At 38.1% G+C, this 24,226-nt stretch overlaps 1 protein-coding gene across 2 annotated transcripts in view; it reads right to left on the bottom strand.

Moving 5' to 3' along the window:
- Positions 1-24,226, bottom strand: part of PDZRN3 (PDZ domain containing ring finger 3) — a 218,508-nt gene that overhangs the window by 22,765 nt on the left and 171,517 nt on the right. For both annotated transcript variants that reach the window (XM_034440556.2, XM_034440557.3), the window contains one exon: positions 4,972-5,219. In XM_034440556.2, the coding sequence (XP_034296447.2) occupies positions 4,972-5,219 (248 nt within the window). The remainder of the gene's footprint in view (positions 1-4,971; positions 5,220-24,226) is intronic.

The raw sequence follows: 24,226 nt of genomic DNA, 5'->3' as shown, positions 1-24,226 counted from the left end.
TGTTGTGTTTTTGAAAAATCAATGGGAAATTGTGTGGTGACTGTTCAGCAGCACACTAATCTTCCATTGAAAAGATCATGAGGGGAAAGTGGGTAACTGGTCTAGAACCATAGGAAAAAATTGTGATCATTTCTATCTATCCTTCGGTTTGATTAAAAAAGACTTTGAATCATCTTTTTTCACAGAAGAAGAAAATACTTGGAAGACTTATTATGCTTGTGGTGATATTGGAAGATTGCAGAAATTTTCTCGCTTTAATTATTTGTTTTATTGCCTGTAAGCCGTCTAGAGTCACTATGAGCAAGTAGGCGACTATATAATTTTTCTAAATAAATAAATAAATTATATTCCAGCCTTCCTAAACTCCACCCAAGGAAAAAGATCATGAAGGAATGATTTCCAAGTTGCTATCCAATTCGGAAAACAAGATCGCTAGAGAGACCATGATGTCAGCTATCCGAAAGGCTGCACAGGTATGTAACATGAAGAAAAGCCATTACCAGGACATTGCCACTTTTAATCAACAAGAGAATAAACAAAACAAGAAATACTAAAGCCCACTTGGAATGAGGTAATAAAGTCCTCATCTCTGGTGATAGAAGAAAGAAACTTTCGTAAATGTGGAAAACAGATTTTCCTGCCATAATGTTTAAAGAATTGGAACATATGGAAGGGAGAGCACACATATCTAATAACCCATTGTGTTAACTTCTCAAAAGGAACCCAGCAAGAGGACAACATGATAGCGCCTTATTTGTATTTTACACGTAGTTGTGTCAGTTTTTAGGTTATATTTGAATAAAGGCAGAAATAAAGGCTGCTTCTATTGAGAAAACCAAGGAAAAGTATAGAATACATTTTCTTAGCAACCACCCTTAGCAACCATTCTTATCATCTGCAAACTACATGAAAAGGAAATTATTGGTAGTATAGTCTGGAGGTAGAAGGGGGGGAAGGAAAGGGAGTAAAAAAGGGAGACTAAGCAAGAAGTACATAATTATTTATTTCTTATTTAAAACCACCATAAAACAATCCAGCAAATAAAAACATAGCAAATGTTTGGATCCAGGAATTGATTACCTGTTGTTTTTACATGTTTTTTCTTGTTTCCCACTTATGCTTAAAAATAATGTACAGTGTTAGAAAAAAGATCTTAGAAGTTAAAATATTAATACTGATCTGAAAAGGAGGAACAACCAACATTTTAAATTTTTTCTCCTAAATTTTCATTCCCTACTGGGATGAAAAATAATTTAATGATGGTGTTAGGTTCTTAACGGGTACAAACAAGCATTACATCCCATTCCCTTGGGAACCTATCCTAAGATAATTTAGGAAAATTTCTGCATCAAATTCAGAGGGTCTTTATATCTTGCAGATGAAAGAAGACCAAGCTTCCAATTTGAGTAACTGAAACCTTGTAGACAGATGATCCTAAACTCTATGTGACAGACATACTCTTCCCATTTATTTTATGGTCCTTCCTAGTAGAAGCTCTCATGAACAAGGCAGGAAACAACCAGCACTTTACATTTTTTTTGGGGGGGAAGGGGGAATTTATATCATTTTTATTTATTTATTTATTTGAAGACTATATCAAGTATGAGCCGCGGTGGTGCATGGGTAGAGTGCAGTACTGCAGGCTACTTCTGCTGATCACCGGCTGCCAGCAGTTTGGCAGATCGAATCTCACAAGGCTCAAGGTTGACTCAGCCTTCCATCCTTCAGAGATCGGTAAAATGAGGATCCAGATTGTTGGGGGCAATATCTATTTATCTGTCTGTCTGTCTGTCTGTCTGTCTGTCTGTCTGTCTGTCTGTCTGTCTGTCTATCTGTCTATCTATCTATCTATCTATCTATCTATCTATCTATCTATCTATCTATCTATCTATCTATCATTTATTTATTTATTTAATTTATTTATTTATTTATTTATTTATTTATTTATTTATTTATTTATTTATTTATTTATTTATTTATTAAATTTCTATACTGCCCTTCTCCTTTCGGACTCAGGGTGGTGAACAGCCAAAAATAAAACATTTGTACACAAAAGTTAAAATAGTTTTAAAATAATTAAATAAAGTTTGGCCCATAATTTAAAACATTTCAATTAAAATCAGTATCAATTTTAAAAACCAATATAAAATCAGGCCAGCCCGATTGCTGACTCTATAAACTGCTTAGAGAGGGCTGTAAAGCAGTGGTGAAATCCCATTTTTTTTTACTACTGATTCTGTGGGCGTGGCTTGGTGGGCATGGCAGGGGAAGGATACTGCAAAATCTCCATTCCCTCCCCACTCCTGGGGCCAGCCAGCAGTGGTACTTGCTGGTTCTCCAAACTACTCAAAATTTCCGCTACCGCTTCTCTGAACTGCTCAAAATTTCTGCTACTGGTTCTCCAGAACTTGTTAGAACCTGCTGGATTTCACTCCTGCTGTAAAGCACTGTGAAGTGGTATATAAGTCTAAGTGCTATTGCTATTGCTATCCTAGGGGGTTTATTAATATTCAGTGAGAGATATTCCTTGTTCTAAAACAGAGGTGGGGAAAGACTTGTGGATTTCATAGCTGGCTCAGGAATTCTGGGAGTTGAAGTTCACATGTCCTAAAACAGCCATCGTTCCCCACCTCAGTTCTAAAATATGAGTGATTTAAGTAGAGTTTATTTACCTAGTTATTTAGCAGTGAACACAGAACTGCTAAAAAATTATCAAGTAGATAGGATGGTGATTTCCTTAGTTTTGTTAACTTATGCATATAAAACCTTTAGTGCAGGGGTGAAATGTAAAATTTGTTACTACTGGTTCTGTGGGCGTGGCTTGGTGGTGGTGGTGGTAATGTGACTGGGTGGGCGTGGCCAACTTTTTTTTTAAAAAAAACTTTTCAAAGCATTTTTTCTAATGCTTTGAAAAGCCTCTTTGCCGATCAGGAAACTCAGCTGGGATCATCAGAGAGGCTTTTTTAAAAATACCTCTCTGCCGATCAGGAAACTCAGTTGGGATCATCAGAGACTTTTCAAAGCATTTTTTTTACCACCTCTTTGGCCAAGAGGTTGCAGAAAAAAATGCTTTGAAAAGCCTCTGACTATCCCAGCTGAGTCGTGCGATCATCAGAGGCTTTTTTTTTTACTTTTAAAAGCATTTTTTCGTCGGAAGCGGTTATGATCCTGTGGCTCAGCTGGGCATGGTGGGGGGGGAGCGCAGGGATTTTTGCTACCGGTTCTCCGAACCACCCGCCGCCATCGCTACCGGATTGGGCAAACCAGTCTGAACCGGGAGCATTTCACCCCTGCTTTAGTGGCAATTAAATATTTGAATAAATAAATTATACTTACTCTTTTACTTATATCTAGGCACAAAGCCATTAGGCCTGCCACATCTAAGCTACAGAAATTACCACTAGATGGCAGGAAATACTGTGTAGCCAGCCAGATTGTATCTGCATGTTGCGGGCTAGTAGTAATTAAACTCTAGATAAGTTTATGGAAACACACTAAGTGGGCATACTCTTTCGGTTAGCAACCTGTTTTCGACAACAACAACAACAACAACAATAACAACAAAATCAGCACGTTTCCTACTCATGAAGCAGTAAATTGTTAAGTGGTATTGCCTGAATTATTGCAGTTTCGAATTAGTAGTGCAAGGGTAATCCTGGAAACTCCACCGAATTATATTTTTTCATTTCGACCTGTTTTCATTGTGACATTGGCTCAAAAAGATGTCTCTTTGCTGTTGATTTTTCCAGTAATTGCACCCAGGAAAAGGTTAGTTTGCCCTTCTTTGGCTCTAGTTTCAATTGCCAAGCAAAGAAAATCTTGTGGAGGCTTTTAATTACTCAGTCTTTTAAATTAATTTGGATGGTTCAATTATAAAATGCTACTGCTATTTCTGAGTTGCTGTGATTTTGCTTTCATTTAAAAGTTCAATTGCTAATGATAACCTAATTGGCCATTCCTAATTTCACTGAGTGTTACGGTGAAAAATGATTATTTGGAATAAAAATTATTTTAATAATTATTCCAATAAAAATGTAACCGTACATATATATTATGAACACATTCAAGGAGAAATATTTTAATATCCTTCTAATATAGTTTCTCCCTGAAGATTTCATAGAACTAGCTCTTTGAAGGACATCTTCAAAAACAAATTTGTCCACACAGAAAAGAATTACTTGATCATTCAATATTCATTCCTATAGTTTTTATAGTTATTTTGGCTTACTGAAAAAGTGGCAGAAATATTTCTACCCATCATTACTTTACACTTGGGACATTCTGAATTATTACTCAGAGAATGATTGCCTCTCATTTATAGATCCTCACAGAGAAACTGGCTTAAAGTTCCATACTAATATGGACAGGAGTATGATATATTATATTATTTTTAATTGGCTTGCTACTGGGCAGACTGTGGTTTAGAGTTTAGATATCCAGATACCTGACCTGGATTGCCAAACTGGAGGATTTAAGCAGATGAAAAAATCTGATTCTTTCTTTCCATCTAGTAAGCCAAATGAATGGGTCCCAAATTTGCAGAGGAATGCACTAACATGTCTAGTGGGTGTGATGTCATAAGGATTCAGGGTTTTTGTTTATGAAGAGTGCAGATTTAAAGAGTAAAATAAATAGCCTAATAGATAAACTCATATTTTTCACTCTTTTGGGTGTGTCTGTATGGTGGTGGTGTGTTTTGAACAGAAAATTGTGTTGCTGAATTTCATCAGATGCAATCTGAAATTGCTTTTAGGGGGTGTAAGATGATTTCTGGCTTACATTACCCATATATACAAAAACAAGATTGTTCAGTTAGAGGAGGCTGAATATAGAGTTAGATATTAGCATTTCAGCTGCTGAGGACACCAATGTATGAAATTGAGCCCTTCTGTGTTTACTAACTTGCTTTTGGTGACTAATAGCACTCATAGCATTAGCTGAAATTCCAGCATCACAGAACATAGTACTTACTCCTCAGGTAAGAGATATGGATCCAGGACTGGCGGGGTAGGTGAGCCCATTTTGGTTAGAGCCATGATATGTTCAAAGGTAATCTCAGTCTGAGTGCCTATGTCTACCAAGAGACACTCGTGAGAAGGACTGAAGATCTTGGTCCGTGGCGTTCTTCTCAGGACTTGCACTACAATGGGATCTTTAGCTGTTTTAAAGGCTTCTACAGCTTGATCGTGAGTTGCCTTGGACAAATCTTTTCCATTTACCTGTGAAGGGAGACAACAAAACCAGAAAAAAAGGCAAGTAAGGACATGGCTTTCCTTTCACTGAAAACTATTTGTGACATAAACACCTTCCCCTGTCTTCCCATCCTTGTAAAGATAAATGCATCTCTGACGGACAAACTTTGATTTTGGAACCCTTCTATACCCCTGTAATGTGCAATAATGATGGTTGGGCTAAATCTTATGCAACAAGGCTGGTGTTGATGAGGAACCTTTCCTTTTCTTCTGCTGGCAGCTTCTAAAATGTCTAAATCGGTTTCCTTTTCAACAGCGCCCATGAAAATATTGAAGGGATGAATTAAAGCATCTCTTGCCCTGTTGACATTGTCAGAGGTCAACATGTTTAGACTGTCTTGGTTTGGCTCTGTTTATAGCACAAGAAGAATGCAATATTAAAAGGTAAAGTAGCTGTATCCATTCATAGATAACAGATAAAAGCCTTAATAACCTTGGAACTTCCAGATTCATTTTAAACTTGCCATGGAAAGTTATTTCTGTAGCTGATCAGCTAACCTGTCAATTATAATATTAATCATCCCTATGTTTGTGGAGCAGAGAATAATTAAGGTATACATAGTCTAGACTTCTATATTAAAAAATTCCTGATATTCATTGTCATGATGGGGTTGCAACTGCTTTCCTCCTGGCTGAGAATTCAGCACATCTGAAAAACACCTGGTTGGAGAAGACCTTAGACTATTTAAGTAGCTTATTCAAAATTGCTTTCTTTCTCTTAAAATAGCACTTAGACTTATATACCGCTTCATAGTGTTTTACAGCCCTCTCAAAGCAGTTTTACAGAGTCAGCCTATTGCCCCCAACAATCTGGATCCTCATTTTACCCTACCTCAGAAGAATGGAAGGCTGAGTCAACCTTGAGCAAGTGAGAATTGAACTGCCGAACTGCTGGCAGCCCAGCAGTCAGCAGAAATAGACTGCTGCAGTACATACTAACCATGACTCCTTTGGTTATTGTTTTGGCTACTTGTTAAAACATTATGCCATTTCTATTTCAAGTCTCTTTGAGGTGAAAAAGCATTTTGTTGTGACACCTATTCCTCTTAAGTCATAGCGAAAATGCACTTCAGAGATACTCAGCTGAAAGAACTAAGCTGCATGAACAACTGGTGCATTGTCTAGTGGAGGTGATGCCTGTCAAATATCATGTATGGCTCTGCCTGCTTTCCTCCATCATTTCAAAAGGTGACTTAAGGCTCCTTTTCCCATATCCTTTTCACAGGATGTCCTACATTACATTTTCTTTTCTTAACGTTCCAGTACTTATACTGGGAATGTCTATGGAGATTCTCAATTCATGCAGGTCATGGTTGTCCCAAAGGTGCTTTTCCAAAAGGCAAATGGACTTTCTTGGTTTTTCTCCCCCCTTAAAATGTTTTATTCAGTTCTAACTGAATGGTAAAGTATCTATAAATATTCTCTCCATTCAGTTAGAACTGAAGAAGCTTCTTGGATGAGAAGCAAAATGTTTTCAAGGGAAAAAATACCCAAGAAAGTCCAGTTGCCTTTTGGAAAAGCACCTTTGGGATACTGGGAATATGTTCAAATGTGACTCTAGTCTCCCTGAGAATTAGATGTATTCTTTGGGGATGTTTATCAAAAGCAGTCCCAACTTATGAAGGTGTAAGACAAGGTTGCATATAAATTCCACTACTTTTTAATCTATATTTAAATCCATAATCCAAGCACTTGCTATTTCAGTTCATCATCCATTTATTTTAGGTGATTGTGCGATTTCAGCATTACAGTATGCCAAACAGTGTAATTGTTATTGTCTATTTCACAGATGGGAACAAGAAAAGCACTTAGAGCACTAGCTTTATTCTGTACAGTACAAAAGCTATCAATAAACTATCAGAAAACCAAAGTTTTAGTGTTATCATAAAATTCACAAGTGGCAAATAAATGGGACTCAAACTGAGCAGGTATGACCTATAAATATCTTAGTACCATGCTTCTTTGTCCTGGAATTCTCTCTTTTTTAATTCGGCAAGTGTCACAGTGTCTATCTCAACAGCTATCGTATGATTTTACCAATCAGAAGGAGCCTATTTCTCAGGCACAAGATCCAGGAGCCGGAATAGAATTCAAAAATACTACTTTTCATGGTACCTATACACCAGAATCTGATCTACTAATTGTCAAGGCAAATTGGAGCTAAGTAAGAGTCAACGGAATTCATGGGGGGTTGGATTTAGGTCTCGGATGGCAGCATAATGCCTTCAAACCAGTGGTGAAATCCAATTTTTTTTACTACCGGTTCTGTGGGCGTAATGTGGTAGGCTTGGTGTGGCTTGGTGGGTGTGGCAGGGGAAGGATACTGCAAAATCCCCATTCCCACCCCACTCCTGGGGGAAGGATATTGCAAAATCTCCATTCCAACCCCACTCTGGGGCCAGCCAGAGGTGGTATTTGCCGGTTCTCCAAACTACTCAAAATTTCCACTACCGGTTCTCCAGAACCTTTCAGAACCTGCTGGATTTCACTCCTGCTTCAAACTTACAATGACCCCATTCTCAGATTCAGCCTGGTCCTCTCCTACACTATTATATCCTTGCAGCTTGCAAGGTTTTCCAAGTTAAGGTAGTCCCTCAGCTTCTTTTAACACTCCAAATTTGCTCTTTTGCAAAACTTAATATTCATGAAAACTAGATAGGGTTGTTGTTTTTGTCTTACCTTTTGACAAAAATTATCTGAAGTTGCTTACTAAATAATAACTGCCTATAATCAATGATGCATGCACATCAATAGTCTCCTTTTTAGAGTTACTCAAAAGAAAGACAGCATGTTGGAAGAATGGATTGTATTTTTTTTTTGTTTAGATTATTTAACAAATAAATCACATTGAGATCTGAAAACATACTGCAATTTAGTCAGACATTAGGGTACATATTTATCAAGAAAAATGGGTATCAAAGCAAATCTCTCACATTTGATTTTAATTCCTATTTTTTATAAAAAAAATAAAGGTATTTTAATGCATGCAACTATATATAGAAACATTTAGGGGTGGGTGGGAAAGTAAAGATAAAGAATATTTGATCAGGAATCATTGTAAAGCCTGATTTTGGATCTTCTGCTGACTATTTATCTTTACTGTGGAAGTATTGCCTTATGTATATGCTGAGTATATCTTAATATATCACTGCATTCACCTATGCCTTGGCAAAGATATGGTGGTGCAAACATCTTTCAATTCAACAGTGCCATATAAAGTAGTTTTATTCATCCAAGATTTATCTGTTTTGGAGATTAAAGATGTTTCACTGTCCAAATGGCTTTTTTTACACCAAACACTATGAAAGAGCATGGTTATATATAGCATCTTTGTAACAAGAGTTTTGCATTGTTGAAGTGCCAACATCAGTTAGTGAGGGAATGACTTGCAATATGTATGTATATGTCAATTCTTATTCCAATAAATATTATTATAAATATTATAAATATTATAAACATTACTGATAAGAGATTGATTAAACCATCTTTGCTCCATCTGTGTGTATGTGTGTATATATTTTGATTAATTTCAAAATTTAGATCCATATAGATCAGCTTTCATTCAAAAGGTAAGTTTTGGTAATGTAGGATGTATAATTCCCAGAACTTCTCCAATCTGAAACCCTTCAGATATGTTGGGTTTGCAACACTGATAATTTTGCTCCCCTAGCCTGATATATCCTACATGGATGGAATTTGGCAGATCCCAACATTTACCAGCCAGCATGGTTTTCCACCTAAATATCTGGGAGACCACCAGCTTGGGTGGTGGTGCCAGCAGCATGCACATCTTTTCTTTCCATTTTGGCAAAAATACCTGCTGCAATTCAGGTCTTTGGATGGAGCTGCAACATGGTACAGGAAGTCAATCTATTAAGGGGACAGAAAGCCCATCCAGACATCATATTATTTTAATCAGCTAATGGGTACCTGAAAATAGGATATTAGTTTTCCATAGGAAAAGGTTTTCATAGAAGGGAGAGAGAGTGTTGCTGTGCTGGCAAATGAAAGAGTCATTAATGTAGTGTCTTCAGGCTTATTGCAAGCGGGAAAAAGACACTATCTGATTGGCTAAGCCGTCTGACAGCTGAGTATAAAAGGAGCTGTCAGACGGAGGTTAGTTATTGCCGTTTCTGAGCTGTCCACTGTTAGCTACTCTTGTCAGCGCAATAAACGGTTAGCTTTAACTTTGATTCTGCCTCGCCTCACTCTGTTCCCGAAACAGAATAATTAAATAAATAATCTCCCTTCTCTGCCCCTTTTCCTCTCTCTCACACACAAATACACACAATTCTGAAGGAGAACATAGACAGAGAAGGTGCCACAAGTATGGAAATGGAATAAAGTCACCTAGCTTCTAATCAGCATCTCATGAAGTACTACAAAATTCCTTTAACAGTTTGTAGACAGAAATTTTCATTTTATGTTTTATCAGAAACAAGAAGCTTGGGGTACCACTTGTCCTGATTTGAGAGGGTCTTAATGTATCCCAGCAAACTAATTAGAGCTTGCTCTGAAACGAGAACAGAATGCCAGACTTTACCACCCTTGCTTTAAGACTCTTCACCTCTTCCAGGAAATGGGAAGAGGTCAAGACACATAATGTGTCTGGAGCTCAATTCATATTCCCGAAAATTGCCATTCCCACTAGCCTTCTTCATTTTATCCTGACCATCTGGGTTCACTTGTCCTAGACAGCTTTTGAGTTGAACATTTCTGACCTGCCTTTGAACTTTGGCAGAGCAAAACAGGACAGCCTTGAACACAATAAATGTAGCTTCCAGAGTTCCTGTACAATTAAAATGCAACTCTGATCCTTGGAAGCAGGGCAGGATACAAATATAATATATAAGTACTTTTATGATTTGTGAGCTCTAAATTACAGCAGAAGAACAAAGCATCTTAGGGCAACATAAAGGCTAACAGATTTATTGTAGCATATGCCTTTGTAGTGTTGTACTTTCACAAAACTTCTGCCTCAATAAATCTGTTTGTCTTTATCGCATCACATTTTATTCTTGTTGCTGTTGCAAGATGGCTGCTTTTCTGCAGCTAAAGTCTCCATGTGATAATCTTTATACCTCTGTTGACCATAAAGCCATGCATATTTCTGTTCCAGTGAGATAGATATTCAGTTGCTTTCTGCAGCTTGAGTGTTTATTTTTGTATAGTGTGAATATTACAAATATGTGCTTGGAAACATATCCGAAAATGTAAGTAATGTTTTGATACACACTACAGTATGATTAGCTTCAGGTGCCTTTCAAGTGGATTCAGTTGCGATCCTCATTTTGCTGTTATGTTATGAATGTTCATTAATTTGTTCTATTAATCTTTATCTCTTTTCACCAAGGATCACACAAATGGATTTTTATTCCAGTATCTTCTTTTTGACCACCTTTTGATGTAGATTAAGATACAGTGGCTATAAAATCTCCAGATCAGCATGATTTGAATTTGAGTTACTCAATTGTAACTGGCAAGTAGAATACCTCTAACAGAGCTCAATGATTTCCTTGGCTTAGAGAGTTGAACAGAGGGCTAAAGTGCAAATGGACTTTATGGATGACAAATCAGGTGTTTTTTTTTTCAGGCCCATTTGAGATCTTACTCTGTGCATATGGATGCAACAAAAAGGCCCTAAAGAGTAGTAATGTTGCACTTTACAGTCTAATATCATCTTTACCAAGATATTGTATTCTAGATTTGAAAGACTGATTTGATACACCTTGAACCCCAATCTGGGGACACTGGGAGGCAACCTTATTATCACTTGTTGGGTTTATATAAACACTTATAGGAATAGATCTCAAAGATGTAGACAGATGTATGTAGAAATGAAGACCACTGCTCATTTACTCAATGCTTAAATATAGGGTTAATATGTAGGGTATAGCAGTGGTTGTCAACTTTTTCTTTACCACTGACTCCCTTTAAATACCATAGACCATGGCCACAGACCCCCCAAAACGTAAATCAAGATTTCTTTAAGTCTTCGTGGACATCCTGTGACCACAACATGGGTCCCCAGAGGTCTGTGGACTACAGGTTGAGAACCACTGAAGTATAGGGTTTCCAGCCTCAGCAGGGGGTTGGACTAGAAAACCTCCAAGGTCCCTTCCAACTCTGTTATTTGGCCTTTCCTAGTTCATTAAATTAGCCAGGCTGGGACTAATATCATGGTTAAGGCGGGGGACGGGTTAACCAAAGTCTTCTTGAGATAGGATACACTTCTATGTGCCTTTAAGAGACAATGTATAAAAATATTTTAAAAACCTTCTGCTGCTTCAAATCACATTTTTAGCTACTGTAATCTCAAATGCTTCCTGGACTAATTTCTATTAGGATTCTGTTCTCCTGGAACTAATGGAGATACATTCTCTCTTAGTGTTTTTGTGATACCGTCAGCCATGGTATCCTTCTAGATCAGGGCTGTCAAACGCAGGCTGGATGCGTCACGGGTTGGCCATGCTCACTCCCAGTTTAGCGAAGGGAAAAAAGTCCTGATACATCAGGTGATGCCGCCATGTCGATGCAAGTTTGACACACCTGTTCTGGATCATCTGGTAGGATTGTTTTAAATTGCTTCTGTGCAGATTGTGCACAGAAGATGGTGCTAAGAGACTATTATTCAACACCCATCACCTTCTCTGGCATTTCTGGGTTCTATCATGGCTTCTGTACTTTTTCAAGTAGCTGCATGAAACTGTGAGGAATGCAATTCAGAACTCCGAAGGTGGGTGCCTTTGCTATGGCCATCTCTATTTCTCCTTGGCCCCTAACCCCCAACAAAGTCATCAGTACCCCTGAATGTTGCTTAATTTCAATAATAAACTAGATGAAACAGAACAAGCTGAAATTAAAGCAACTTCCCAAGAAGACCGAAGTGGATTGGAAAAAAACGGACCTTGAAGGTGGAATTTACTCTGAATTGGGTTATACCCCCTCAGAAGTAGCAGGTCCATAGTTGATCTCTACCTGTCACATGATCACCTCCCCACTGACAAGCAAAGTCAATGGGGAAAGCTGGACTTCCTTACTGGCTGCATGAGTTACTTAATACCACACTGATTTGCTTAACAACTGTGGCAGAAAGTTTTTTTTTTTAAAAAAAAATCAGAAGTGACACACTTTGCTTAGCAACAGAAATTCAAGTCCCAACTGTGGTCATAAATCCAGGACTATCTGTATGCTGTTTTTTGTTTTTATTGTTCCTGCATGGTTGCAGCTCCTGCCTCTACTTCTTATGATAAAGCTGTCAATGCATTAATGGACAAGTAATTTTTTTTATCACACAACTTGCCTTTTTTAAAAAAAAAATAAGGCTAGGAGGGAGCGATCAGTCAAGGTTACCCAGCTGCCTTAGGGAGAAGCAGAAGATAGACCGTATAGTTCCTAGTTTAGCAACTTAACCATATACCAAGCATCGTAACTATATTACACCGTCTCTCTGCCACATATACATGTAATTGCTTACTATGTATAGTACATAAATAGAATAAAGAAAAATGGAAGGAGTAACAAAATGAGGCAAATAAAAGACAGGTCCAGATAGTTTTGGAAAGAGGAAAGAAAAATGGGCAAATTAAGGTGAGGCATGAGAAAAAAGATGCATGAGAAGGATGAATGCATATGAGGGATGGTAGAAAAATATATGCAGAAATTGCTGTGCTACGGCAAAAAGAGAATGAAAATTGGAAAAAAATGGGAAATTAATAAAAAGAGATATCTGGGTCAGCTGAGGCAGTAGCACTGCCCTCTTAGATTAACAGAAATGGAAAAATGACTCCCAGAGTGACCCCAGCTGGCCATTTCTCATCCAGAAAGTGCAGCCAACCTGGGAATTAATGTATTTCTGTTTTTCTACACTCTCTGGGTAAATCAGTGGTGTTGGCTGCATTTGCAAAAATATAAGACAAAGGAATGCTCAATTTTGTTCTGGTCAAATTAAATGTCATTAACTCACTCAGTTGAGCACATTACTATTTGTACTGCTGTAAAATTAAGCCCAATTCAGTTAGTGGAAGAAATGCTGATTGTGTCCAAAGTTTTATTATTTACCATAAATGAAATGTGAAATGCTAATGCCTGAGGTTTAGTCGTGATCTTTTCCTTAAAAGACTAAGCAATTAGGGTGACAAAGCAATCAGAGTTAAAGCATACAGAAACAACCCATGTTATATCGAGTGTAACATCCTGAGATCACTGTTAGCAGAAAAACATTTAAATACTACTTGGTCTAAAGTTAATGAAAACTATGGAAAGTATTCTCTAGCCAAGTCTTCTTAAAATAAGTGCTACGCTGGAAAATTCTGCTATAGATTTTTTAAAAAAATTTTTGGATTGATTCTTATTCAGAATTTGCTTTCAGAATTTATTTTAATGAAGAAGAGCTTTTTGATAAGTTCTCAGTGGCCTCATAGAATAGTTGCACTGAATTTGGTGTTTTGACTGAATTTGTTTTGCTTTTAATTGGTATAAGACATTGACATTTATGGATTAAGTAAGCAGTACTGCCATCATTTCTTTGGCTTCACTCCAGGTTAGAGACGGGAACGCCTGGAAAAAACTTGGAAAAATGGGGGAAAACCCTGTTTTTCCCCATTTTTTTCCAAATGATTTTGGAAAAAGCCAGAAAAAAAAAATGGGAAAAAAACCCCAACAACTTTCCCCCCATTTTTTCTGGTTTTTTTTTTCCTGGCGTTCTCATCTCTATTCCAGGTATGTGTATCCATCTGCAACCAGTGGTGGGATTCTACTGGTTCGGAACGGTCCGGGCAAAAGTGGTAGCTCCGACGATCAGCTGGGAGCAAAGCGGTTCTCCCTGACAATCAGATGGGCCCACCTACCTGGCCGCGCTATTTTCCTACCTTTTTCTTCTCAGCTGATTCACGTGGTAGAGCAGATTGCCGCACGAATCAGCTGTGTTACTCCTCCAAAGAAACCAGGACGTGAAGATTTGTTCAAACTGTGCATTTGCGCACAGGCACAGGTGTGCACAAATCACACAATCACCAAACTGGTTGTTAAACCAGGAGGATCCCACCACTGTCTGCAATGGGCCTTGGAATTCAAGAAGAATGCTATGTACTGGAACTATAACATTACCAAACACAAATAAAAATTTAATAATATAGCTTTTATATCTGTAAGTGAACAAGAGGTTTCACCATATTTTTACTTGGGTTAGTCATGGAATACCTACCATTATTATTACAACTCATTAAACTAACTCATATTCATTTTGGAACCATGTATGGCAAAGGAACTGTTGTTCAAAATGGCTATTCAAATGTATTAATCATGTAAGTGATTAGATGTGGAGTATCACATGGTGCTTTCTCTGAATTCATTTAGTTCCCAAGCTGGAGTACCCTTTCACTACTGAGATTATAATTCCCAGAATTCCCTAGCCATCTGGCGTTCAAAAGACTTTGGAGGATATATATAGGAAAAGTCTAATTTACAGTGAAGGCCACATGAACTTTGGTGGTGGAGTAGCTATAGTTATGAGGAAAACTGCATGTGGGGAATACAAAGGTACCTTGAAATATCTGAGCCTTGGTTTTTTTAGCAATTGGAAATAGACAATTTTAGCTATATGTGCAGGCTGCCAACCTTCAAAATGTTCAAAAACATATAGATCATTTTCTCACATTACCACTTTTTTTTCACAGTAGTAAAAAGATCTAAGTTTAAATTGGTGTGTGGTTGTTTTTCCTTGTTCCTTCTTGTGTTTATTTATCTCCCAGTGAGATATTAATGGAACTCGGTATTATGGAAGCTTTCATTCTCTTTTCCCATTGACAAGAGCGTGCTGGATGTCTGACATACTAAATGCATATTAGATTTATCACATGGGAATATTTGGTATGACTGAAACCATCATTCTAGGTATGGAAATAAAATCAGTCATGTGAATCAAGCACAATCCCACTGCTTTCTTGGGAGTTATTTAGATTTATATTAATGTCAGAATCATTGACATCTTGCATCATTTCTTACTAGCAAGAAACCTCTGAACACTATTAGTGAGAAATGAGGTATTTCAAGATGTCTATCTTGCCCAAGGAATCCAATTAACATGATCACAGAGTGTAAAGAAGATTTAATTTATTTATTTGTATCCTGCCTTTATTATTTTTACAAATAACTCAAGGTAGCGAACGTATCTGACACACTTTCCTCCTCCTATTTTTCCCACAACAACCACCACCACCCTGTGAGGTGAGTTGAGCTGAGAGTGTGTGACTGAAAAAGCACATTCAGACCTGTAATAATTTGGTAGGTTAATTTTTTTTAATAAATAGCTTACCATTTCCATGAAGATGGAAATCCCATAAAGATTTATTTATGAAATTTCTAGGTGGCTTACAAAATACCATAACAAAAATAGAATAGGAAAAAAAATAGGAAAAAAAAACCCCAAAAGTGGACATCCAGAAAAAAAGCCAACAACCTTTTAAAAGACAAAACACCACACCACACCCTGATTCAAGATCTGGGAATAGGCCCAGATTTTAGAGTCTTATTTAAAGAGGGAAGGACAAATCTGGAGCGGTAATATTGAAAAATGCCAAATGTTATTATTATTCGCACCCTATATATGGGGTGATCTTCCACCTAGTTTAAAGCAGCTTTTTGAAATTGCTAGGCCTAGCCATAAAGATGAATAAGGATGCATGGATGTACGGGAAGCCCTTGTATTGTGAAGTTCATTGGATCGGTATGCATGAGATGACAATGAATTCTAGCTCCCTAGAATTTCTGACTGTGAGGACCAATGTCAATGCAAGCAAAAGAAATATCATTCCAAAACAACATATACTGTATAATACTTTTAAGTTTCTCTATGAGTCCAGATCAAAGAATGCAAAGGCTGCTAAAGCACATGATCATACATGAACTTCTCAACTGGATGTTGTATACTTCATCCTCAGAGAGGTTTAGAGGTAATCCTTGATGTATAAGCATAACTGAGATTGGAATTGCCATCGTAAAATTGTTGAATTCATATGTTGAGTTGGACCTGATTTTACAAGTTTTCTGGTAGCTGTTAAGAGAATTATGTGGTTGTTAAAAAATCTACCTTCCCCAATGGGCATTTGGTCACATGACTGCAGAATGCTTCAACTGATTGTAAATGCAAGCTGGTTACCAAATTCCCAAATTGAGATCATGTGATTGGGGGTGATGCAACAATCATGAATAAAAATACAGGTCATAGATCACTTTTTCTGAGGTTGTCATAACTTAGAACTGTTGTTAAATGAACAGTCTTAAGTCGAGGACTACCAGTATTAGAAAGCATCTGTTCCAGTTTGTTCTATTCATATTCTGTCCTTATTTTTAACTAAAGGAAGGCTTCCAATTGGAATCCAACAATTTAACCACTATATTCCGAATGGTATATGGCAAGTGTCTCCATTCTTGGCAACTTTAAGACTTATCGACTTCAATTCCCAGCATTCCTTAGCCAGCAAGCCTAGCTGAAGAATTCTGGGAGTTGATGTCCACAAGTCTTAAAGTTGCCAAAAATTGGAGACCTCTGGTATAGGGGAGTGCTCTTGGGAGACCAATGCTTGGGTGAAGAGATGTTGTCTCGGGAGCAATCTGATTAGAGGGAGCATAGCCCACAATTGCATAATGAGTGGAGTAGGGCTAAGGCCTTTAGTCACTTTCCCTAAACTGTAGGGCTATAAAAGTGATAGTGGGAGAATTGTACTTCAATCTTTCAAGAATCTGTTATAGCTTTACAATAAACTAAAATTATCTTATATGATCTTGTTCATATAAGGCTGACCTTACCAGATAGACCAGATAGTCTCATTGGTTGCCTTCTTAATATGTGATTGTGAAGCAACTGGACACATATTTTTAAAATTAATGCTTCACTTTCAGGCAACTTTGGCCCGATCAATCTTTGCATTATATTGTACTATACTAATAGTTTGCAGAAATTGAATTGTACTGTAGGAATAATGTGTGGCCACATAATCGTTTAAAATTAAAACAACATGTATAGATAGAGGGAAGATTTGATCTTTACAGTTTCTTAAAAATTGTGCTTGCTCTCTGACTGATCTTGTAACAAGAAAAGGATAAATTAATAACAATAGAATAGGCAATTGCTATTTCACTGAAGGTTCTACAATAAAATAAATGAACTCAGATGGAGTGGAATTCAGCAGCACCAAATTAGGCTTAACTTCTTAATGCTTCTTAGGGGTTTGCAGACAGAAAATATTCTTCAAGAATTATTGACCATGTACCTCAAATACACCTGCTATAAGTCAGTAGCTGAACCCAGACTTTACATGCAGAAAGCTCCAAGTACAATTAGTTAAAAAGGTCAAGTCGCATGCGGTGATTAGATAGGGTTGGTCTGCACTGGATTTGTAGCTGAGAAACAATTCTCTCTATACATTTCTTACCATCTAATGCTCATCCAGAGTTTTGCAGAGCTGGTATGTGGCTGTTAATGTCACAATTAGAGGAGACAATATTAGATAAAACTGACTAAGAATAATGGGAAAGCTTCTTTGATGACAAAGCACTGAGATGAGGGACTTGGGGAGAATAAGTCAGCTCAAACTAGCTTTTTGTCTCCTGGTAATTTCACCAATTTATCTAACTGTGAAGCAAGATCCAGAAAACAGGTAATGAAGTTATGAAATTAATTTTTTAATACAAAATGTCTATTTCCAGCATTATTTAAAAGCACACTTTATGATTCTGTGCTGGTTTGAAAGGGCTGCAAAAATCTGGATGATCACTTGATTAAAATAAAGAGAGAAATACAGAAAAATCCAACTTCTTGCCGCTGCCAACTAATAATCCTGTATGCTTGTTGTTGTTGTTGTTGTTGTTGTTGTTGTTGTTGTTGTTGTTTTGGAGCTGAGAAAGGATTAGGTTAAACTCAGAAAGAATATTGTAAAGGAGATGACTTAGAGTGAAAAGTAAGTAATTCAAATGGTCAGTCAAGAATGTAACACAAAAATGAGCTATCTATATGTAACAAGACATCAATACTATGAAGCCATGACTGAGAAACAGAATGATAGAACAGACCATTAAGGCAATAGATGATGAATGTTCCTAATCAAGAAAAGATGACACCATGAGATGAAAAATGGCAGGCCTAGGCACAAATCCAAATGGAAAGTCTTCCAAGCAAGGGAATGCAAAGGACATCTGAAACACATTAATCATGTGTGTGGATTTTTTTAAACCCCTTATGTTGTGATGGGCAAACAAGGACAAAAGGCAATAAAAGTTCACAAGTGTTGTGTCTGTTGCAGCACACCTATTACCATATCCCTCTCTAACTTGACCTCCTTTTAGGTTAGGCATTTCTATTTCTTCCATAGAAGGCTGCTACTAGAAGGTGATTACTGTTTGGTCAAAAGTCTAGAGCAGGGCTGTCAAACTCAAGGCCCGGCCTGCGGGGTACTTAGATTTGGCCCACAGGGCCACCCTGGAAACAGCGAAGGCCTGGCCTGTGGTGCTTCTGCCAGTAAAAATGGCATGTGGCCCTCCCAAGCTCAGTTTTCACTGGCAGAGAGTTGCAGGAGGCTGTGGCAGCCAAAAACAGAGCTTGGGAGCCCATTTTAACTGGCAGAGTGCTCGGGCCACTACAGCGCCCCCGACAGGAGCGATGTTACCCTGGTCACGCCCACCCTGGTCCAGTGGTGGGTTGCCCCTGGTTCTCACCGGTTCTATAGAACTGGAAGTAAAACTGTCAGGATGCCCCGCCCACCGACCCCGATGTCACCAAAACGCTTCTGCGCATGTGCAGAAGAACAAGAGAGAGAGAGTAAAGTGAGTGTGGCAGCGTGGGTAAGTAGAACCCACCCCTGCCCTGGTACCCCGAGGTGGGGGCCTCAATGATACAGCCCTCAATGAAATCGAGTTTGACACCCCTGGTCTAGAGCATTTTTTCAGATGAACCTTCTTAAATGCAAACAGAATTTCTGAAAAATATCTAAGAAAAATCGCACATTCGTAAGGTTGGGGTGTCAAGTAATTTACATAGATTTATGAAGAATTGCATAAAATTCTTTTTAAAGTCAAATTAAAATGTCTCTAGGCATTCTGAATTTTGAAACTGGAGCAACTAACTTCTCTTTTAGGTTGATAAATTTTAAATGCATATTCTATACTTTTTATACCTCTTAAGTTTGTACAGTTATGTTATACAAGCTTTATAATTTTAGCTACTCCACTCTGAGTTTACTAGAGATGATAAAAGTGAAATGTGGAAATAGAAAAAAATGAAGTAACAAAATACTGATCAAAGCCAAAAGAACATTTGTGATAATGCATGTGAAAGGCAAAAAGAATGAGTATAGGAATGAACAATTTCTACAGAAGTGTCTACAGCAAAGTCAAGTGAGAAGAATGTGATTGTCATCAGCCAAATGCCACCTGTTAGAACATAGAACACAGAATCATAGGAATGGAAGAGACCTTGGAGGTCATCTAGTCCAACCCGCTGCTGAAGGCAGGAGCCTTATAGCATCTGGTTAAATTGCTGTTCAAACTCTTCAGGAGGCAAGTTAGATATTATTGCTGCTGTGAACTAGGAAGGAACTCACCTAAGGCTTTTACATACTTTTGTGTGTAGCCAAACTATCATCTAAAATGGAGCTTTTCAATTTTGAAAACTTTGATAAACATGGGTGACAGTATACTTCTGGAAATATGTATGAACCAGATATTTATGCTGGTTCAATGGAATGTGTCAATCTTCAAATACTGGGTTTTGACTGAGAGGCAAGGCTGGATAGTATTTAGTTCTGTATAGTTTTGGCCTAAGGCAATTTTTAAAATTTGAATGGCAAAGATTTGCACATAATTAAAACATTTGTAGTGGAGATATTAGAATTTTTGTTTTGTTTCTAGTTTTCTTAATTTCTTTTTAAAAAATTATTCCACTCCCCTCTTCAGTTTGTTTTAAATTTTTCCTTTTATGCATTGAGCACTTTTTACAATATCAATATAGTTTATACATACTTACAGTTTATACATTATAGTTTATAAAGCTTGTATAACATAACCGAACAAACTTAAGAGGCATAAAAACCTGCATTAAAAATCTATCAACCTAAAACAGAAGTTAATTGCTTTGGTTTCAAAATTCAGAATGCCTGGAGACATTTTAATTTGACTCTAAATTTTTTTAATGTAATTCTTTCTAAATCTACCTAAATTACTTAACATGTGTGTGTGTATGTAAGTTGTAGCATTTGTGTAAAGGCATCATCATTTATATACAGGTAGTCTTTGATCATGATTCAGGTGCCTGGCAGCCAAGCTCACGCTTATGACCATTGCAGCATTCCATGGCCATGTGGCCCCCATTTGCAATCTCCCCTGCCAGCTTCCTGCAGGCAAAGCCAATGGGAATTGTCAATGGGGAAATTGGCAGGGAAGGTCACAACTTGCTTCTGTAAGTTGCTTTTTCTCCTGAGGAACCCCACCACAGAGTCCAAGATCCCAGAGATCTCATACGCCCTGCCAGCCCTTTCTTCCTGCACTCTATAGCACATGCCAGAAGCCCCTGCTGGTCTCTGATTGTGGCTCCATAGAACTGTCCATGGACCTCCCGCCCGTGGTCCCCATTGGCTCCTCCATAATCTGTAGCACTGCGTCCAGCACTCCTCCCCAGTAACACCTCCCCCCTGTGTTTCTCACATCTTCCTGTTAACAACTTGTGCAGTTCTGGGGTTACAATGGCAATCGGGTTTGCTGTCACTAAATGATCTAAGTGGCATCACACTTTACAGCTGCTTCACATAGCAACTGAAATTCCAGTCCCAATCATAAACCAAGGACTACCTGTATTGACATTTAATCCCTATTGTGTATCAATTTATATTCACAGGTGTTGACAGGACGACACTAGATATTTTACTACTTAATAAACAGAACTGTCTTGTCCTTGGAGTGCAGAGTTTGGAAATCACTAGAGGTACCCCAAAACAATTACAGAGATACTAAAAGTAATGTGAACTGAGAAACTTTGGGAAACTGCTTTATGGGAAGGTAAATCACAGGATCCAGAAGTACAGCTGAAAGAATGAAAAATGTTTTCTATATTATGTCAGGTCAGGTCAGGTCAGGTCATGTTAAACTTCCTATTTCTAAACTGACCATCTCCCTCAGAGAGAGGCCTTGGTGGTGTGTACAATATTATACTACACTATTACTACACTACACTTTATTATACATGTAGTCCTCAATTTACAATCTTTTGTTTAGGGATCATTCAAAATTACAACACTAAAAAAGTGAGTTTTTCACACTTATGACTGTTGCAGCATCCCCATGGTCATATGATCAAAATCTGAACGCTGACAACTGACTCATGTTCATGATGTTGCAGTGTCCTGGGGTCATGTGATCAACTGTTGTGACCTTCTGACAAGCAATGTCAATGGGGAAGCCAAATTCACTTTACTAACTTAACAACTGCAGTGTTACTAACTTAACAACTTAAGTTAAGTGCCGTGATTCACTTAACAACTGTGGCAAGAAAGGTCATAAAGGTCCAAAACTCACTTAGCAACAGAAATTTTGGACTCAGTTGTGGTCGTAGGTTGAGTACTATCTGTACTATGCTAACCGACCAAGTCAGGAGTCTATTTTATGCATAATTAGAGAATTTTGTTTCATCAACATATCACAAACTGCAAGTTATGCAACAAGGAATCAGTTATTCCTTACCAATGCAACCTCTTTTTTGTTTCTATAGAAAGATACTACACAGAGCAGCAGTTTCTAGACCCATGATGGCGGACCTATGGCATGCATGCCAGAGGTGGCACGCAGCACCCTCTCTGTGGGCATGTGAGCCGTCGCCCCAGTTCAGCTCCGCCGTGCATGTGCGCATGCCTCCCGCTGGCTAGCTGGTCTTTGGATCTCTGCTGTGCATGCACGGAGTGGGGCGCATGTGGGGGGCACACATGCATGCACGGGGGGCACTTGTGGGACCCCACACGCACATTGCATTTTGGGGGTTCAGTGCACACACACACATTCGCACACGCACGCACGCACTTTGGGCACTCGGTCCAGAAAAGGTTAGCCATCCCTGTTCTAGACTAACTTTCTATAGATAAGATCACAGTTTTACTGCTATCAATATCATGGCTCTTTATTCCTTGGAGTACAAAAGAACATCCTCCTAGTACTACTATTATCCACTTGAGGAACAAGGGAATAGAATATGACATCTCTTGTTTGAGAACTTTGATCCCAGAGGAATGTGAAGGCAGAGCAAGAAAGGCATATGTCATAATAGAGGTTCTGTAAAGAGATGAAGAAAGCAAAACCATTTATGTCACTTACATAGTGCATCAAAACATTCTTTTCCCCAGAGCCACTGAAAGTGTCATGATGGAGATGTTATTTTGACTTTTTAAGCTCCACTTTATACCTACTAACTGCAACATGTGTAGCACGCTTCCCTATCTGAATATTTACAAGATTGAGTCAACTTCTATTTCCAAGAGTTCTCATCAATGACCATACTGGCTGGTGAAGCCAGGGTGTAAAAAATTATTCATCTGTTTAAGGATTGTAAACTTGGGTATTATAATGTGAACTTTGTTATGATAGACACAATATCAAGTGTCTACCATAACATATAATTATACACCTCTTTAATCTTATAGACCCTCTTACACGGCACTCATTTCCTAGTACTGTATTATCCCCATTCAGTGAGTGAATGAGTATGTGTGGAGCTGTCTGACTCCATCCTGACTCTTGGGAGAGTACAGCATGAAATAATTAAGAATAAAGTAATGAAAAGACTATATAAAACAGACATCCATACAAAGAGAGCCAATGCCATGAAAACACAGGGGTCACCAACTACTCTACTCCAAGGATTGGAGGAAGACCCAGATTTTATGATCTTTGTTAAAAAGGGTTGAGGGAATCTCTGAGGGGGACATTGTTCCAGAGAGAGGCAATACATCACAGAAGACCCACTTAGCAATAGCAATAGCACTTAGACTTATATACAGCTTCATAGTGCTTTTACAGCCCTGTCTAAGGCTTACAGAGTCAGCATATTGCCCCCAACAATCCGGGCCCTCATTTTACCCACCTCAGAAGGATGGAAGGCTGAGTCAACCTTGAGCCTGGTGAGAGTTGAACTGCTGAACTGCAACTAACAGTCAGCTGAAGTAGCCTGCAGTACTGCACTCTAACCACTGCGCCATCTCAGCTCTTATGGCACTTCCTGGATCCCATCGGGTTACATTGTTTAATTGATATCACCCAAAGCATGCTGACTCTGCCTGATAGTATATTTTTATTCTCATCTTCTAGCAGTGGTCCATCCTGACCTGGTTACTGTTGGTTTTTCACCTGGACTAGTAAAAGGTGGCTCCGCCATCTTTTTGCTCTTAAAAGTTCTCCATCTACTTCTAGCTGGCTGACCAATACAAACTACCCATAAATACATTTGAGTTAGACTTAGAATAACTTTATAGTCACTTTAAATGTACACTAATTGGCATACATTAAAATGAAATTTAGTTGCATACAGCTCTCAAAAGGGTCACCACCTCCAATATATACTACATAAATATGACAAATGAATGAATGAATAAATGAATGAATGAATAAGCAAGCATATACCCACATACCCACATATATTATATGACACAGAGAAACAACAGTCTTGTTTGAATGTATACATGTACATTATTGGTATCTACTCTGACATGCAGCAATACTATATGGTCCGAGATAAGAATGCATATGGAGTCCTATATGAAAATGCTGGAACTGAATTTGGGATTTTTTGGATGTAAAATGCAAGGTGTAAAAAACTGAGCTTTGTCCCCTGCTACTCTGCAGTTTTCTTGTAAATATATATATTGCTTATATGAACAGCAACTGTTTGTATGAGTAACGTTTTTATTAATAAGCTATTAACAGTCTACCCATTTACTTGT

The sequence above is a fragment of the Pantherophis guttatus genome, chromosome 2 (genome assembly GCF_059756535.1).
Source record: "Pantherophis guttatus breed Tessera chromosome 2, ASM5975653v1, whole genome shotgun sequence".
NCBI classification, from domain to species: Eukaryota; Metazoa; Chordata; class Lepidosauria; order Squamata; family Colubridae; genus Pantherophis; species Pantherophis guttatus.
This window is presented reverse-complemented; position numbering and strand designations above follow the sequence as displayed.